General features: G+C 41.1%; 1 protein-coding gene across 3 annotated transcripts in view; it reads right to left on the reverse strand.

Moving 5' to 3' along the window:
* Positions 1–3,286: 3,286 nt before the first annotated feature.
* MSANTD3 (Myb/SANT DNA binding domain containing 3) overlaps positions 3,287–19,054 on the reverse strand; it is a 36,710-nt gene continuing 20,942 nt past the window's right edge. For all 3 annotated transcript variants that reach the window (XM_027105360.1, XM_027105359.1, XM_027105361.1), the window contains 2 exons: positions 12,791–13,241; positions 3,287–4,463 (listed from right to left, as the gene is read on the reverse strand). In XM_027105360.1, coding sequence (XP_026961161.1) covers positions 4,054–4,463; positions 12,791–13,208 — 828 coding nt within the window. In that variant the 5' untranslated portion in view covers positions 13,209–13,241 and the 3' untranslated portion in view covers positions 3,287–4,053. The remainder of the gene's footprint in view (positions 4,464–12,790; positions 13,242–19,054) is intronic.

Here is a 19,054-nt window from a genome sequence, read left to right on the forward strand (position 1 = left end):
AAATAAAAATAAAAAATAAGATCCCGCATGTTGCAATTTGCAATTAAGACCTGGCACAGCGCAGCCAAAATAAATTAAATAAATAAATATTTAAAAAAATAAAAAAAGAAATCCCGTTGACCCTTGAACAACATGGGTTTCAACTGTGCTGGTCCACTTATACTCAGATTTTTTTTTTTCAATAAATGGGTACTACAGCACACCATCCGCAGTTGATTGAATCCCCAGATGCAGAACTGCAGATACAGAGGCCTGAATGTAAAGTTATAAGCGGATTTTCCACAGCTGGGGGTGGTGGGCACCCCTAGCCCCCTGGTTGTTAAGCATCAACTATAGTCTTTCCTGCTCTTTCAAGTGTGAAGCCATTATAAGAGATGGTGACTGATGCACCACCAGCTGCACTGGAGGTACTGATGGCAGAGGGAGCACCAAATTGAGTCGGGGGACAAGGACCCAACAGGGAGGGGTTAAAACGTCAGATGAACAGGTGCAAGAGGCAGCACAGGAGGCTGAAGAGGCAGAAGCCAGAGCAAAGAGGTGACAGCCAAAGAGGAGACGGGAGGAGGTGCTGGTGTTTGAGGCTGAGTGGGTGGGAACAACTGCACTAGTTCATGTCTAGGCCTCTCCTAGGACACGTCAGCCAGAAATGCATCCGTTCTTTATTTCAATCAGCATCATTCTTTCCGGCATCTAGCTTTAAAACTTTACCCATCCCCTCCAACAAAAGCAATGTGCTGCCAAGACTGACTGATTCCACTTCAGCAACGCCCTTCACGTTGGTCTCCCTCGTTTTTTACTAGGTGCTCCTATCATCTCATCGTAACCAAACCCTCCTACCTCATCTCCTGAACTCCAGTCTTCTCTAAACTCAATTCCATCTTCTAATCTTCCTCCTGGAGCACAGTTTTGATCATGTTACTGCCTAATTTGGATATTCTCCCATGTCCTCCCAATTATGTGTCTCACCATCTTGAACCTTCAACAGGACCTTGCATCTAGTGAAGTTCCTCTCCTTTCTGAATCTGCACCTACCAAAATACCAACTCTAAAGATTTAGCTCAAATGCCACCTCCTCCAGGCTTTCCTTCAAGCTTCTTCACTCTCTGCTAGGCTTCAAATCCTTTAGAAGACGTGCCTGATCAAGTACATGATAGCTGTATACAAGTCTTATGTCCCCTACTGGGCTGTGTCCATTATTTGGCAGGTCAGGGGATGATGAACTGTGTCTTAGTATTTATCGGTCAATTCTCTACAGCATCTACCAAGAAATGATTATTGCATTTCCACCTCAGGTAAGGAACTACTCAAAAGTGGAATGAATTGGGATGTACCTGTTCATGAGTGGAGGCATTACAAGTATCCTGTAGATGTGATCTGGCTCTCGGGGTAAAGCAAATCCACGATATAGCTTTGAGGGATGGGGTGGGGGAAGGCAGGTGGGCCTATTTGTTTTTGAGTCGAGAGACCTAGGACTGAGGTTCTGCTTTGCTGTTCACTAGGTTTCATCCTGGTGCAGGCGGTTCTTTTCTGAGCATCATTTCCTCACTTCTGCAGGACTTCACAGGACTAAGGACCAAATGAGACACATTTGTGAACTCTACACCAGTGGTTCTCAATCCCAATTGGGCATCATCACTCCCTGTAAAGCTTCCAAAAAATATAGAGGACCAGGCCTCAATCCAGATAAACTGAATGAGAATCCCCTGGGAGTGGGACCCAGCGGGACTAATTTTTTATAAAATACTGTTTCTAATGCATACTCAAGGTTGAAAACTGTTATAAACTCGTAAATACCATTAACAGTAGAACAAGGTGCTTTAGCCTGCTGGTTTAATTATCCTTTATTTGTTCAGTTAGGAATTAGTTCGATGCTTTTATAGTTCCATTATGTGCGTGAGCATTTTTTGTGTTGTTCTACATTGTTATTTGTGTGATTAGGCGGTAAATTCTGAGAGAGGAATAATATCCGGCACAATGCTGTACACAAAAGTGTACCTAACCTAATGGGTTTTTTTTTTGTTTTTTTTGAGAACAGGTAAAAGGTTCACAGGGTCCTCTAAAACCTTGCTACACAGAATTGTGGTGACCAGACAAGCAGAACTGGCATAACCTGGGAGCTTGTGAGAAATGCACAATCTCAGGCCCCCCCCACCAGAATCTGCATATTAAGGAGATTTCCAGATGGCTCAATAGGTGAAGCAAAGGCAAACTTTTCTCAGTCCACATCATCTGTGTTGAGGACCTGCCACTCTCTGCCCTAATGTCTCCCATAAATCGGTTACGCTTGGGACTTTTTCCAGATGCTGCTTCTCTAAAGGGTCCATTTGGTAAAAACTAAATTAAGAACGCAAATCCTTACAAAAGCATCCTTCCTTTGAAAGAAGACTAGTCTTCACAGGGTTCCTTCAAATAACCAGTTCCTCTAAGATATTTAAAATATGATCAGTGTATAAAATAAATTGATATCCACTTAAGTTTTATGCAGTGCATACATTAGTATATTAGTATATACAGACCCCAGGACGCAAATTCCAAAATTATGAAAGGAAGGAAGCTTAGCCACTGCAGTAAACTCTCCCTGTTGACCCGCGTCCTCCGGACAATCATGATGTTAGCAGTACTCACCCAAGACTGTGCAGATCAAATCACAGTCAGGGAGCTGTAGCAGATTCTGACCATCACCTAGACCAACTCTCCTGTTCTATAGACGGGAAACACCAGGGCCAAAGACTAAATGGAGTAACTTAAGGTCACACAGCCCTTGAGACAGAGCCAAGCTCAGAATTCAAGCCCTGACTCCTCGTCCTACACTCCCTATATAGCCTCTGTCACACACACTCCTCCTTCCCCACAACATGGCCTTGAACTTTCATTCTCAGAAATTGCTGACCTGCCTTGGCTCTTAACTGTCACTTTGCTTCTTCCAGCTACTGTTATGCCCAACTCCCAAGGCTGTTTTTCACACTAGGCTACAGGAGAAGTTATATCACAGCTCAGTCAAAATATCCATTTATCAATCCACGTTTCCAAATACATTGGTAATGGATTCTGCAAAAGCTCAATACTAACTGCATACTCTGCAGACTACGTAGCATCACTATTAGCTAGCACCAGGAGCGTGGCGAGGGAAGGGCCTTGCCTTAGGTGGCTAAAGATTAAAAACAAGGGCAACCATTTACTCAGTAGTACAAAGTCGGTAGGAAACTACAGCAGGAAGGCAAAAACTGTAGCACAGTGGGGGTGGGCAGCACCTTTCAAAAACATACACAGTGTGACTATAAAATCACAAGTCTTGTCTTTTAATAAAACAAGCAGGACAGAATGTAGAGCTCTAAGCGAACGTTTCTCCCTCAAGGTAGTCACATCCTTAGTTCCAACAAAGCTACACCTGCTGGAGACATTATCTGGAACTCCTCTTTGGGGAAAGGAAGGACTTAAAAGGCAGCCTATGAGCCACATTAGAAAAGAGCCTTCCATTATGTTCGGCTGTTTAAAAACAGAAAATCCATGCTCCAAAGATGACATTGACAAAATGAAAAGTGTGCTGTAGCTCTTGTGGAGGCTCCGAAAGACCTCTAGCAAATTCTCAGCGACAGCATCACCACTGGAGAAACGTGTGTCCTCCCAGGACAGCCACTTTCAATGGGAGGGCATTCATTTGGATAGACAAGGTCTGACGTCTATTTAAAAAAAAAAAAAAAAAAAAAAACCCACAAAACCCAGCCACACTCCTTTATAGTCACACTTGCATTTGATTAAAAAAATACAACAACAACACTCACACATGGTTCTTGTATGAATTCTAATTAAGAGACATTACATTCAGAATGATAGCACTCATAGTGATAATTTTCAGAAGACTCGAACAGCTTCTTTGCCACTTCAGGGGTACATAGGGTGCAGCTGTTTACCTGAATGTATTCTTAAATAAGTGACTACTACCACTCTCATCTTCCTAGTTGTAGCTCTGTGACAGGCTACCGACCGCAAGTTCGTGTTCCAGGCCTTCTTTGCCAACACAGATTAATTACAAGGGAGCCACACCCCACCATCTTAGGGTGAATTGGGAAAGGGCCGGTTAAATGAGGAAACAGGCCATTCCTTGGTAAAAGTTTGCAGTTTTCTTTCCCAATACATCTTCTTTTTATTGAGAACTTCCATTCTTATCCTGTGTTCCTCCTCTGCCATCTCACACTCTCGCTCTAGCTGCTGGATTTTGGCCACATGCACCTCATTCATCTGTATCAGCTGCAGTTGTAAGATGGACATTTGTTGATGGTGTTCTTCCTCATGCATCTTTTTTAAAGCACCTTCCTGAGAGGTTTTGCTCCTGTAGTTTTTATTGGCTGTTATTCTGACAGCTGAACACGAGGGTTCAGGTTGGGAGGTCCCCTCACATACGGGGAAATGTATGAACTCTTTCTCATCATCGCACAGTTCTCTATTTGAAACAGCAAATGATTCTGAAAAACAGTAGCAGAAAACATGTTCAAAGATTTTACAGGCAGAGAGTAAATCAATCCTATTTCAAATGACAGGGTCCCCCACGACAGGATGATCTGAAGTAGCATCTGCTCTGGTCTGCATGTTCACAGGTACCCCTGCCCCACCTGACTTCTCAAAAACCCATAAATCGAGAGCAATTTTCCCTGAAGAAGTAACGATAAAGGGTTTCATTATGTCATTTCTGGCACTTCAAACTACGGGAACAGTGGTCAGAGATTGTGCTTATTAAGAATTGGAGACCTGGTTATGTGGATATAAATCCTAACATGACATGTGCATGACTCCCAGTGAGCAGAAGACCACAGTGTGAGGCCAGCAGTGGGTTTTCAGATTAAGTTCTCCCTCAGTCTCTCTCCCTCTCTGACTCTCATTCAGCCACGAACACTGAACTTCAGTCTCCACAAGGGCACCTTTGCTGTGGGTCCTGGTCACAGGTCTTAACCCTTACCCAGGATAGGCATCTTAACAAAGGTTCTTCCTTGAAAGATGAGCCTACACTCCCTGGTTTAACTTCCCCAGACTTCTCTTCAGTCTCCTACATCTGGCTGTTGCCTCAAGCACTGCCATCTGGGGGTCAATATTCAGATCCCAAAGACACTTTCCAACGTCCCTCGTAGGTAACTTCTCCCTAGCACTTGACAATCCTTCTTGACATTTCTTTCCTCTATTAGCTTCTGAACCATTGGTCTCTCCTAAGTTTTCTACAGCCTCCTCTCTGATTGCTCTTTAAGTCTCCTGTCAGGACTCACACTTAAATGTTCCCCTGGGGTTCCTATCTTCGGCTCTGTTTCCAATCCACCCTAAGTAACCCTCTTAATCTGGTTCTGACCTTCCTTTATCTTCCTTGTCTTACTCTTCAAAATACCCTGTGTACCCTCCAATCCTACCACAATCTTTATTTTCTCCCATAATTCTGTCTCACTGCTCCTTCAGCTAAAGTTGGGCTATTTGTCCCGACTCCCTTACGCAAACACACACTCTTACTCCAGTTTCCCCTTTCAACCTCCCTCCTAACCCCTACTGCATGCAGGATCAATGCCACTTGCTGTGAAACCTCAGCCCTCTTCTTTCTCTGTACATACTCTTCTGTTACAGCACTTAACACATTCTAGTATTATTTGGGGACCATGCCTTAATCATTTCTTTTATCCTTGGGCACCAATTATTTTGCTTGGTACCTAGTGGATGCCTAGTGAATATTTATGGACTGAAGCTTTGAACAAAAGGGGAAAAGAGCTTCTGGATATAAAAGGATGCCACATTTGGTGGCGCCATGTTTGCACTAGTATTTTTATTGGGCAATGATACAAGTATCAATTAGGAAGTTTCAATAAGGAAACCACTAACCCTACTAACCCATGGAGTCTTCTAGCTGTGACTCCAATGCCTTCTTGGGAAGCTTTATATTTCCAATGATGAGAATCCTCTCCTTGGAGAAAAATAATATCAATTTATTAACAGAGTTGATTACATTATTACATCCACTCCATTATTGCAGAAGATGGGATGCTGGGAATGTTAATGGCTACTGGGGGAAACCTAACTCATAATGTCTGTTAATAAAAGGAAAATGGCTACTGTTTATTTAGATTATTTCACTCCAAGGGGTTAGGTAACAACCATAACTAGTCCCTAATTAAGATAAAAGAAAAGGTAAAAACCTTACTTTTGAAAGAGGAGGTTAAAAGGACTTCTCTGTCATCCAGAGATAATGAAAATGTCTCCCTAGGAATCTTTCCCAAATCCAGCGGCTATAGCCTCAATTAGATGTCCTTCCTTCATGCTCCCACTGGTTCCTAAGCCTACCTCTGGCAGAGCACTTGTTAAAACTGGCGGCTTAACTACCTCCCCTTCAGGTCTCTGATTACTTTGAAGACAGAGACTGCCTCTAGTTCATCCTCCTGGAGGACCCAGAACAGGGCCTGACACACTGCTAGGCATATAAGAAACGTATGCAGGATGAATTGGCTGCAGTAGGTCACATCCCTCTCAACACAGCACAACTGTGTAGAAAGAACAGTGTTCTGAGTGGAGAGCTGAGGCACAGGACAAAGGAACAGGAAAGGCTTGGCACTGAGAATAGGATCCCTCAGATGGGATCAGATGCAAAGAGGATTACCTCATCCGTTTCCTTTCTAGTCTCAGATCTGAAACTTCTTCAAAGAAGACTGGACACATTAGACGTTTTTTGGTACCTTTAGCCTCTTTTCTCTTTGATTTCATTCCAGAGGATAGTTCTGAATACTCCTCTGAGCCTTTAAAGTTCATGCCCTGATGATGCTACTCATCTCTCCCAATTGCCAAACGCTCATTTTTATCTCAGTAATTCTTGGCTTTAGGAGCCTTTTGATGATGGTGATGGTGATGGTGATGACGATGACGACAGCAGCTACCATTTTCTGAGTAGCTAGCTAGGCATTAGGCTAGTGCTTTGCAGCATTACTTCATTTAATCCTTACAGCAACCCTCTGAGGGAGGTATTAGTATAGAAAACCAAACACAACATCTAAAGTCATTTGGCTAGTTCAAAGAACCAGGACTCCAGTCCAGGTCTGCACAACTCCAAAATCCAAGCTCAGCTACTACAGCACCTAGCCTCTCGCTGTGTCACTTGCTCAGCTGATCACTTGTGTGTCTTAAAAGGCAATCTCCAAGTTGTATCAACTACAAAACTATCTATTATTAAGAATATGGGTGTATATCCTAAATTCTGATCTCCAAATTTCTCTCTCGAGTTGTGAACGTGAAGACAGCATGTTTATGTCCAGGAGCAGAGAAATGACTCTACTTTAAAACTAACTTTTTTAGTTTAAATGTGTGCTAACAAACGCATTTTAAATTTAAAAAGCCAGGCCTCTTAAGACTCTGGCAGAAGCTGGGGCTTAAAACTAGAGAAGCTCAATGGAGTAATTAACTTTCACACACATATTAGCTCCAATGAATGGAAGCTAGTGTTCAGATGGGGAGAATCTCCTCTTAATTAGAGAAAGACTATCCTGGGCATGGCAACCTGCTGCAAACACACACCATGTAATCTCTCTCCCAGGTAAAACAAAGCCACCTGAAGTAGAAAACAATTCAATCTTGTGCAAAATGGTTAGGAAGGCCTGAAAGCTTTCCTGGGAGCAGAGAACACAGTCAAGGGGGTATTCTTCCACTTGGGCAATTTGAGTATGTTTAAGCTCATCGGGAAAACCTACTAAGGCAGTAAAAGGATGGGAAGGAAACTGTGTACAGGCCAAAGTTCAGCTCTTCTTAGCAGAACAAAGGAAACAGGACGGACTGGGAACACGGATAAATAAGATGTGGGGGATGCATACTACGGAATATTATCCATCAACAAAAAGAAACAAATTAGACTTACACACTGCAATGGGAATAGATATTTAAAACATTCTAAGTGAAAAGCAGCAAAAGGAAAAGGAAGGTATCTACTGCACAATTTTTAATCCATGTAAATTTAAAATATAGGCACACACGACGCCAACGCATGCTTTCAAGAACATGTGAGAGAATACACAAGCACCTTAGAATGATTAAGGTGCAGAAGAAAAGACTGAAAGTGGTGAATGGGGATAAAAAAGTAATAAATGTGTAAGTAACACACAAAAAAAGGGTTTTTCCAGACCAATGATGCTAGTGTGCCGTGACTGGAAATATGTCAGTCCCCTCTACTGGAGTTCCCACCCCAAAAGAATAGGATTGGTCTAAACAGTGATAATAATGGAAATTATTAAGAAATGTCTGCATTATTTAATATAGCTTTGCATACCTATGTCTGTGTTACTGGATTATAGCTTTATAGTAGAGAAATAATAGCATATGAATTAAGTGTAAGTTCTCTCAAGATATTTGAGTACTACTGAAAGCTTAGTTTTCCTAAGTGTATTTGACATTTGGCCATCCTTCCCTCCCGACCACCCCTAGCAAATTTTGTTGGCTCCCTTAGTTTGTTCTGCAAACCTCTTCCCCAAAGATAATGGAAGATAAGTGTCAAAGGCAAATTATCACAGATCATAAATCTACAGGGTATAAATTGTTTTAATATATTTAAAGGGAAAATACTGTTTTTTTTACAAATACATTCCTAAGTGTTAAATTTTAAGACTACTGTGTTCAACTACAGATGTACATTTCGAGCAAGTCATTGACAAAGCTAAGAATATGCATGCAGGGGATGGTGATCAAGATGACACAGCTGTTTTTGATAATTGGAATTTTGTACTTAGAGGTTACATTTTGTCAGCTTATGAATGGGCAGCTCTTGGAGAGGTCACAGGGTCCCCTTCTGGCCTGTTAATTCAATACCACTGGCCTCAGGAGTCCCTGTTAGTCGTTAGCTTGCTTTTGAATTACTTTGGCCACACGTTCTGAGACAATGCTGTGTAAAACAGGAAGGGGCCGTCCTGAAGGGTGTTATTTGTGAAAAGAACTTGCTGAGTGCCTTCACCAGAGGCAGTAGAGTCCGCAGGTGAACCACAATAAATGGGGATAATTTTGCACGGCACAGACATTACGGTAGTTGTCTTTATGATAGGAACTGATTCCTTGAAGGTATAATTGAACTCTAAAATGAACTATGCCTCTATGCAGGTTTAATGAAATTTCTGAGGTTGCTGAAATTTGTATATTTGTTTTCCTTTTCCAATGCAAAATCTGCTGGTGAGGGGAAATATCTGACTGGTTTTATTATGGTTTATACATGAATAAATGGGATATTTAGTTCTGTACATAAATCTACAGTGAGTACATACACTGGAATGAGAGACAATCATATTAGACCAAATCATCAGATCAAAAGACAAAGACATACTTTTCAGGCTTGAAAGTTCAAAGCTGACATTGACCTCTTGAAGGCCAGTTTTCCAACCATTTGCTGCCCTGGCTCAACCCTCCACCCCACTCTCAAATCCACATTTGCAGCTGGGTTCCCCTCACTTCCTCACTGCTGGGGATTGTGACAGCAAATTTAGTTCACCCATCCGTGGCATGGTCTGCAAAACTAACTCAAACCCAACTCCTTCGTTTTACAGAAGGGGAAACTGAGGCTCAGAGGGCATTTTAAAATAGTGTTTGTTCACTATCTTGAGACTCAATGTGGAATTTTTAAGCACCTTATTTTAAGTCATTCATTATTGGGAAAATCAAACCCCTGTTACAAAGGAGAGAAGCCAAATAGGTTCAAATGAAGAAGCACTTGGAATTTCTGGATTTTACTGTGTATTTGGCATACATCATGCAACAGGCCCTCTGTTATCACTGGGACATAACCAGACCCGGATACCTTAAGGTCTAACAGCCTGAAGGGCATAGAACATTAGATTATTGAAGAATCTGGAAAAAAAAAAAAAAAGATGACACAGCTGAAGCCATCTCACACAAGAAACAGTTGGAGGGAGGCCTCTAGTGGAATCTGTCAGGCTCCTTCCTGTTTAACAAGTTCCAACAAATCTTTCAGCACCTAATTCTGTCACAGGCATTCTGTAAGGTGTTTGGACAGAGCTGGCCAATAGAAACATAATATGAGATACATATGTGATTAAAAATTTTTCTCATAGGCACATTAAAGAAGTAAAAAGAGGTAAAATTAATTTTAGTAATATATTTTTGATCCAATATATCTAAAGTATTATCATTTCAACATTTAATCAAAATAAACATTATTAGTAAGATATTTTATTGATACACTCTTTTTTGGTACTAAATCTTTGAGATACAGTGTGTACATTTATAGCACATCTCAATTCAGTCTCCCCACATTTCAAGTGCTTACCAGCCTCATGTGGCTTGTAGCTACTGTACTGGACAGCACAGTAGAGACAGAGAGATAGTAGAGACCAAGTTAGTAGAGATAATAACTGAACACACACACACACACACACACACACCATACACACACACACAGAGTCTATGTGTCAAAATACACACAGTGGAATGTGAGCCATAACCCTACAGCAGGTTTTCAACCTCTTCCCCAGAAAGACCCAGAAGGGATGATTAACAATTCCAGCTTTCTTTTTCTTTCTTAAAACTAAGTTGAAATGCAAAATGAGTGAGGTTACCTCAAAGCTGTTTAAATGTATGGAAAGCGTTCCAGTACCTTAACTACTAGAGTTTACAGATACTTTGGACACAGTTCCCAACTGACAAAGCAGCATATTCTCCACCGCCCTCCACATTTGACCTGGAAACAGGAACCAGGCAGCATATGGCTGTACTTTAATAATCACCAACAAAGAGAAGTCTCATGTGTCATATATGTACAAACATCCAATTTAAAATAAATCTCTTTTACAAGTGAGTCTCTAGCAAATGTCACTACAGCAAGGACACTGAGAATCCATATTTATTGCTTTCTTGGAAATTTAGAAATTGTTTTTATGAGTAAATGAACTACATTCTTTCCTCTAAAAAGCAAGAGAAATTTAGAAATTGTTTTTATGAGTAAATGAACTACATTCTTTCCTCTAAAAAGCAAGAGAAATTTAGAAATTGTTTTTATGAGTAAATGAACTACACTCTTTCCTCTAAAAAGCAAGAGAAAAAAATCTGTGGAATGGACTTTCTAGATCCTACCCTAGAATTTGAAAATGGGGAAATAAGACTGTCCCGTTAAAATAAGTCTATGAAATCAATACACAATCATCCAGATCACAGATTTGCGAAGTAAACTGCATGCAGTCCACACCAGCATCTTCCTCAGCAACATCTCCCAGGGAATATGAGCAATTTGAAAAGCAGCCCTTGCTGATTCACCTCCCTCCCTCCCCTAGCACCATTCCTTTCACTGCCTCACAGACTCGCAATGGCTCCAAGGCCAGCATAATGGAGAGGAACAGCCTGAAGCTATAAACATCTTCAAAGCAAGGACACTCAATTAGCAGCGGGCCCCCTCCACCACAGAAGCAGCAACAAGGAGGGGTGAGAGAGAGCTGGCAGCGTCCATATCAACACCCTCTTCTGGGAGCTGCCCTGGCTAGGGAGCTCAAGAATCAAAACTCAGACACAGGGTTCCTACCCTGAGAAACAATACATGAGTTTCTTGACATTCACCACTATGGTTGCCCAACTGGCTCCCTAGACTTAACCTTGGCCAAATGATCAGAAAACAAACATTTGATCATAATTTAGCTTCCCAGGATGGTCTGCCGACGGGAAAAAAAAAAGTGCTAATCAAAAACATGTATTCTGTTCACTTGGTTATTATATTTTCCACTCTATATGGATAACATTCTTGGTTTTAGACAATTTCTTATGACTTTTAATTAACCAGTCCCTCAGAGCTCAATTTACTCTGGGGACACTAATAAGTGAATTTCTCATCCTGCAAGCCAAGAATCGGATTTTCCTAGGCAAATGCTTGCTTCCTGGGTCCTTGGAGCACCTTATGAACAGCCCTCTGGCCTTCCCAGAAATCTTCCTCTGCTTCAAGTATATTTTCTGCAAACTGCAATCTTTATATAAACTGGTCATTCCTATCTTAAAAGAGGCAGGAATTACTGGCAATTTATCTATATGCATCCTCACCCTGCCCTTGCCTGGAGACATTTCAATAAGCCCCTTAAATTCCAACTTTTTAAAGCCATGACACACTATCGCTACAGCCTTGATTATATGACATTCTTTTCCTTCCCCAAGAATTATGTATGACATTTTTCTCTTTTCGGTGGAAGTATATTAAAACTGAAATGACTTTTTTCCATTATTTCTCAAGTTTCCTAGAGTGCACAAACCAAAACTACAGATCACAATTTTATAATGGGTAGAAATGCTGGTTTTTAATCTGGGTGACTGCTAAATAGGTGTTTGCTATATTAGTCTCTGTACTTTTCCTAAGTTTGAAATAGTTCACTTTCTTAATGAGGCATTTTGAGTAACTTAATGCAGAGCTTTGCACATAATAGGTCCTCAAAAACTATCTTTTGAAAAAAAATACGATAGTGTGAATGAATATAAATCCTCCAGTTCTCTTTAATATATTTGAGATAGATTGAGATAAGCGACTAAGATATTTCATTAATAACTATATTAATGTAGCCCCTTATTTTTCCTTCTTAAGTAATAACAGAGATAAGTGAGATCTCTCTAAGAGAGACATGAGATAAGAGCTTCTGTTTTTATGTACGACCTGAATGTCCTATCTAATTGGGAAATTTTGTATTGAGAAAGTCGTTTGATATGAAAGTTTCTTTTTTATAAATTCCCTCAAAATGAAGGACTTGAAAATCGCAATGTCAAACAGGTACCCAAGGAGAACATGCAAGCGGGTGTCAGGCACCTATACCTTGAGTGGCGGCATCAGCATGGTACTCGGGCTCCTCCTCGGGAGGGCTCTGCAGGAAGTACAGCTGCTCGGGCAGCATGTTGGCGATCTTCTCCTTCCCCAGGACGTGGGTGCTCAGAAGGGGGCTGACGCTCCGTTTCACTTTCTCTCTCCTTTCATGGGCCATAATCTTTTTGGTCCGAGCCTTGATGTTCTCCCAGCACTTCTTCAGCTGTTTGAAATCCCGCAGCGACACGCTAGGCTGCGAGTTGTATTCATGGGCGAGCGCCTGCCAGGTACGCTGCTTGAGGGCAATAGTTCGCGCGTCGCTTTTCTTACACTCCAGCACATACTTGTACTTTTCTACTAAAGCCAGCAGGATGCTCTTTTCCAATTCTGAGAAGTATTTGGCAGGTTTTATGATTTCGTTGTTTTGCATTTTCCACTACGTTTCTCCTGGCTGTTAGCTATCCTGGAACAGGAAGTTTGAAACAATCAGTACCAACTCCAGCAATAAACAAGTCAGCGAATCACTCACGCTCTATCCCTGACTTGATTCCCTGGTCTGAAATACGGTACTTTCTTTTCCACTCATGTTGAATTGTGGTATTCTCAAGAAAACATTCAGAAGATTACAAGGAATGGGGTTTTTACTTAAAAGTAGATTTTCAGGTAGGACCTTTGCTGTAGGTCTTGACCATTTTGTGATTATCCGGTACAGGACAGCAAAAAAAAAAGTTGAACATCTGTGTGGAACTCTAATGTGTTCATTTATTTCTGCTTAATATTAAGGAACAGATAATTCCCCAAATTCATAATGTTAGGCAGCTTTTAAACTAAACAGGTCTCTCAAAGTTTTGTCACAGCTTAAGACAAGAGAAGCCACTGTGTGATCTAATACAACAGATAAAGTAAATACTACCAAAATTTCAGAATCATCCAGAAATCACCCCAGAAGATCTGACATTTCCATCACTATGTCTGTGACCTTTGTTAGGTCCATGCTCTTAGAAGAACCTCAGTTTCTTTATCTTAAAAATGAGGGCTTGGAGTCTGTGATCCTTAAGGTCTAAGGGCCACTTTTATTTTATTTTATTTATTTTTCTGTTTTTTAAACATCTTTATTGGAGTATAATTGCTTTACAACGGCAGGCCACTTTTAAAAGTGTACAGTTCTGTGTAAATAATTAATATAATTTCAGAAGTGCAAGGGCCTGGACACTTTAGAGCTTGAGTCCAGTGCCTCTCTTTTCTTTTTTTTTTCTCCTGGACATTTCATATAAATGGAATAATTCAATATGAGGTCTTTTGTGACTTGTTTCTTTCACTTAGCATAAAGTTTTCAAGGTCTGTCTATGTTGTAGCATGTATCAATGCTTCATTCCTTGTTATTACCAAATGGTATTCCATTTTATAGATGTAGCACAGTCTATATCCATTTACCAATTAATGGATTTTAAAAATTGAGATATAGTTGACATATAACATTACATTAGTTTCAGGTATACAACATAACGATTTTATTTATTTATATATATATATACAGACATATGGAAATGATCACCACAATAAATGTAGTTAACATCCATCACCACACAGTTAAAATTTTTTTCTTTTAAGATCTATTCTCTTAGCAACTTTCAAATATACAATATAATACTATTAACTATAGTCGCCATGCTGTATATTACATCCCAGGACTTACTTACATTATAACCGGAAATTTGTACCTTTTAACCACCTTCACCCATTTTGCCCCCCCAACTCCCCATCTCTTGCAACTACCGATCTGTTCTGTATCTATGAGTTCTTTTTCTTTTTCCTTCTTCTTCTTCCTTTTTTTTTTTTTTTTTAGATTCCACATACATGTGAGATCATACAGTATTTGTCTTTCTCTGTCTGACTTATTTCACTTAGCATAACACCCTAAGGTCCATCCCTGCTGTCGTATATGGCAGGCTATCCTTCTTTTTTGTGGTTTAATAATATTCCTTTGTGTACCTATATACCACATTTTCCTTATCCCTCTTTTCAACTGAGGGAACTAAACTAAGGGCCAGTAAGGTGAAATGGATTGTACAAGGTCACAAAGATGGTGACTTCAGAAGTCAAGAACCTGGACTGCCCTGATAGTTTGGTAATCTTTTCTTTAAACACACCAAATAATAGCCATTTTTTAACACATATTCGTTTAAAGTCTTTGTTCACCTATTATAGTAAAAGTTACCAATTTTATATTATTTTAAAATTTTGAAATGACATTACATTTTCTCCCTTATCATTATTACAGTCTACGTACCTTTTTATATTTTTAATAGAAATTGTATATATTTAACATACATAGTGAAATAATCACTACAAATAAGCTAGTACTACAATTACATATCTCCTCACACAGTTACCTTTCATATGCTTCACGAGAGCGCCTAAAATCTAGTCTCATCATATTTCCAGTATTCAATACAATATTATTAGCTACAGTCATCACTCCTGTACACTAGATCTCTAGACTTATTCATCCTACATAACTGCACTTTGTACCATTTGACCAACATCTCCCCGTTTCTCCCACCTCCCCCATCTCCAGCCCCCAGTAAGCACTGTTCTACCCTCTGCTTCTGTGAGTTTGAATAGCCTGGTATTCTTAGTATCATTTCACAACTATCTCTTGAGCTCTCACCTTGGGTGACTCCAAATTACTCAACCATGACTCCCTAGGTCATCTTGCCATCCTCCCCAGTGCTGAGCCAGCATCTTTCACACAATAAATGCTTAATAAATGTCCTATTCCACTGAACCTATGTGTGTTTTATGACTGCACAGTTTTCCACATCTTTTAATCACAGGAAACTTCCTACAAATTAATCTCTCAGTTACATTATGGCAAGAATGTTGCTAAGCAACAGAGAATGCAGCAATGAAGCAAGCGTTGCATGTCTCCTTCATGGAAAGGGCCGACGTGCCCAGTCCTCCTTACATTCTCTAAGCCTCTGATTTTTCAGAATAACAGGCAAGCATCAAGATACTGATGATATAGTCCATTTAAAACTGACCAACCGGGCTTTTCTGGTGGCGCAGTGGTTGGGAATCCGCCTGCCAATGCACGGACACAGGTTTGAGCCCTGGTCTGGGAGGATCCCACATACTGCGGAGCAATTGGGCCCATGCACCACAACTGCTGGGCCCGCACTCTAGAGCCCGCGAGCCACAACTACTGAGGTCCATGTGCCTGGAGCCCGTGCTCTGCAATGGGAGAGGCCACCGCACCGCAACGAAGAGTAGCCCCTGCTTACCGCAACTGGAGAAGGCCCACACACAGCAACGAAGACCCAACACAGCCAAAAGTAAATAAATTAATTAATTAAAACAAAAGAAAACAAAAAAAACCTGACCAACCTGTATTGAAAGAATTAGAAACTAACTTGAAAGGAGTCCCACTGGCCAAAAATGGGACATTTGAACAAGGGTGATGGGTACACAAAGATTCATTAAATTATTCTCTTGATCTTTGTGCACACTTGAAAAGTTCCACAATACAAAGCTGGGGGGTGGGGGGAGGCTGTGACTTTTAAATTTATGGTACACTGATTTAAAATCACACCATTACAAGTCAGCTCTTCACCTACTATGCCTGGGGAGGGGTTACTATTGTTGTAAATAACTGAAATCTGTTAGATCTGAGGCTGGAGGGGACCCAGCCAGATCAGAGAGCCCTGAAATAGAGGCCAAGGAATGTAGGCTTTACATGGGGGCAACAGAGCCTGTTCAGGGTCCCCCACTATGTACAACCTCCTCCCAAAAGTTAAAGTTAGTGTGATCAGTGTCTCCAGATACAAGGTACCTCACATTCATCATGGACACATCAGTATCAGAAATCGAGAGATTTAGACAAGTCAAAGGTGGTTTGGCCCTCAGGTCTTGGGCAAAGAGAAATGAGGGAGAATTTATCTTTGGAGATGTGTCCCTGTACCCCTAAATTATCAGGCCTACGCTTCAGTCATGTTGCTCTAATGTTCCTACAATGATCCAATCCAGGCCCCTTCTTCCCCAAAAGTCCAAAATTAATTTTTGCCTTCATCAATACTCCTATTTCCTATAAATCAGCATTCCCAAACTGAAATTATTAACACACCCTCCCTATAATATATCTCTTCTATATGATCTCTATCTGCCAAGATGACTACATTCAACTTTATATTCTATAGTTTTTATTATGAAATCAATAGGTATACTGAATGTTCTTAAACTACACAGCCCCTAGAGCAGATTCTGATCTGAAGCCCATCCCGATTCTTCTGCCCCTAGAAGATGTCTACCCACTCTTTTTAGGAATCACTGCTGGGGCTTCCCTGGTGGCGCAGTGGTTGAGAGTCCGCCTGTCGATGCAGGGGACACGGGTTCGTGTCCCGGTCCGGGAAGATCCCATATGCCGCGGAGCGGCTAGGCCCGTGAGCCATGGCAGCTGAGCCTGCGCGTCCGGAGCCCGTGCTCCGCAGCGGGAGAAGCCACAACAGGGGGAGGCCCGCGTACCGCAAAAAAAAAAAAAAAAAAAAAAATCACTGTTATAAGGATTGGGAATCTGATTCACAAATGAAAAAGGGATTGTTCCCTGTTTCATTCTATTAAAGGTAATGCTATTTTATACATTATATATTTTTTCTTTTTAAATAAATATTTTTTATATCCTTGATTATTTCAAGATAAATTCCCAGAAGAGGAATGGTTGCCACAAAATATAAAAACACTCAAGACTTTTGTTCCATCACCATCTGCCCTCCAGAAATGGTGTACTAATTGACATGCCCACTTCATTGACTTCTGTTGTTAACATTTTTTAAATCTATGCCAACTATGGAAGTGAAAAAATGTCCCTTCATTGTTTAGTGATATATGAATTGCAGCTCTCGGCAAATAAGCCATACTCTGCCTGCACAAAGTTCCTTTGATACTTAGTGGAAATGAAACTACATGGAATTAGTTCCAAGCAATTTAATAATTCTTCCTCACAATGTGTGCAGTACCACTAACTGCCACCAGGTGGTGGTGGGCTGGGGGTTGTCTAAATTCATAAGGATCTTAACCTAAGTGTGGCCAGTTAAGTCTCTAATAAGAGCAATAATTACAATAGCAGATTTATTTATTTATTTATTTATTTATTTTTTGCGGTACGCAGGCCCCTCACTGTTGTGGCCTCTCCCGTTGTGGAGCGCAGGCTCCGCGACCATGGCTCACGGGCCCAGTGGCTCCGGCATGTGGGATCTTCCCGGACCGGGGCACAAACCCGTGGCCCCTGCATCGGCAGGCGGACTCTCAACCACTGTGCCACCAGGGAAGCCCCAGCAGATAATTTTTATTGAGCCTTTACTGTGAGTTTGACACAATACTAACTGCTTAACATGCACTATATCATTTAATCTTCCCAAAAATAGCCCCTGAGAGCATCATTTGTTACACTGTTAAAAAAAAAAAAAAAACAACAACAAAAAAAACCCCACAAAGCTTTATGAAAGTATCAGAAATACCAGAAGAAATTATACAACTGCTCTCAAAAGCAAATACTCAGAATTACCAACACCTGGGGACCATTAATAGCCTATTAATTAAACTATTATTTAATCACTAGCTAAGTAAATCCAAGTTACCAATTTACTTTGCTTAATTTTGTAGAACAGCAGGCCTCCCTCGGCCATGTGGTTGCATCCTTCCGGGCTATAAAGGGATTCTGATGTGAGACAGTGTACCCCCCAAAGGTCCCCTGTGGATCCCCAACAGCCTCCTGAAGCAGGCTGTTTATCCCCACTAAACCAATTATTTTTCCTATTTCCTGGATCAGAAAAGTGAGGCTCCGTAACTTGCCGGTGATCACACAAATAGTAGCAGCGCTAGGATTCAAACCCAGGTCTGACTCCAAGCCCAGGCTGCTCTCTGATCTGCTTAGCCCTCTTCTTTCAGACCTAGTGACAGCCTCTAGTGCTCCAGCTCAAATTACATATCAATTAGCAATCTGATTGTCAGCAGGGACAACCTAGGAAGAGCTGTGCCTGCTTCCGTCATCTCCATTTGTTGGCTCCTCCCCTCCCTTCCCCACTCCCATCACCTCCACCCTTCTAGGTCTCAAACCTAGGGTCCACAGCTCCCCACCCCAACCCAGATGTACCCCTCTCACTCTAACTAGGGTTCTGAAATAATTTCCACTGTTGATCTGCTAAGAATGTATGTTTGAAAAGTAACTGTAGCAATAACATGGAGCTTTAAAATGGTCCACACCTCAAGGGGAACTGGATG

This window comes from Aethalodelphis obliquidens, unplaced genomic scaffold (genome assembly GCF_003676395.1).
Source record: "Aethalodelphis obliquidens isolate GAN/ISIS:26980383/991018 unplaced genomic scaffold, ASM367639v1 scaffold7, whole genome shotgun sequence".
Classification (NCBI taxonomy): domain Eukaryota; kingdom Metazoa; phylum Chordata; class Mammalia; order Artiodactyla; family Delphinidae; genus Aethalodelphis; species Aethalodelphis obliquidens.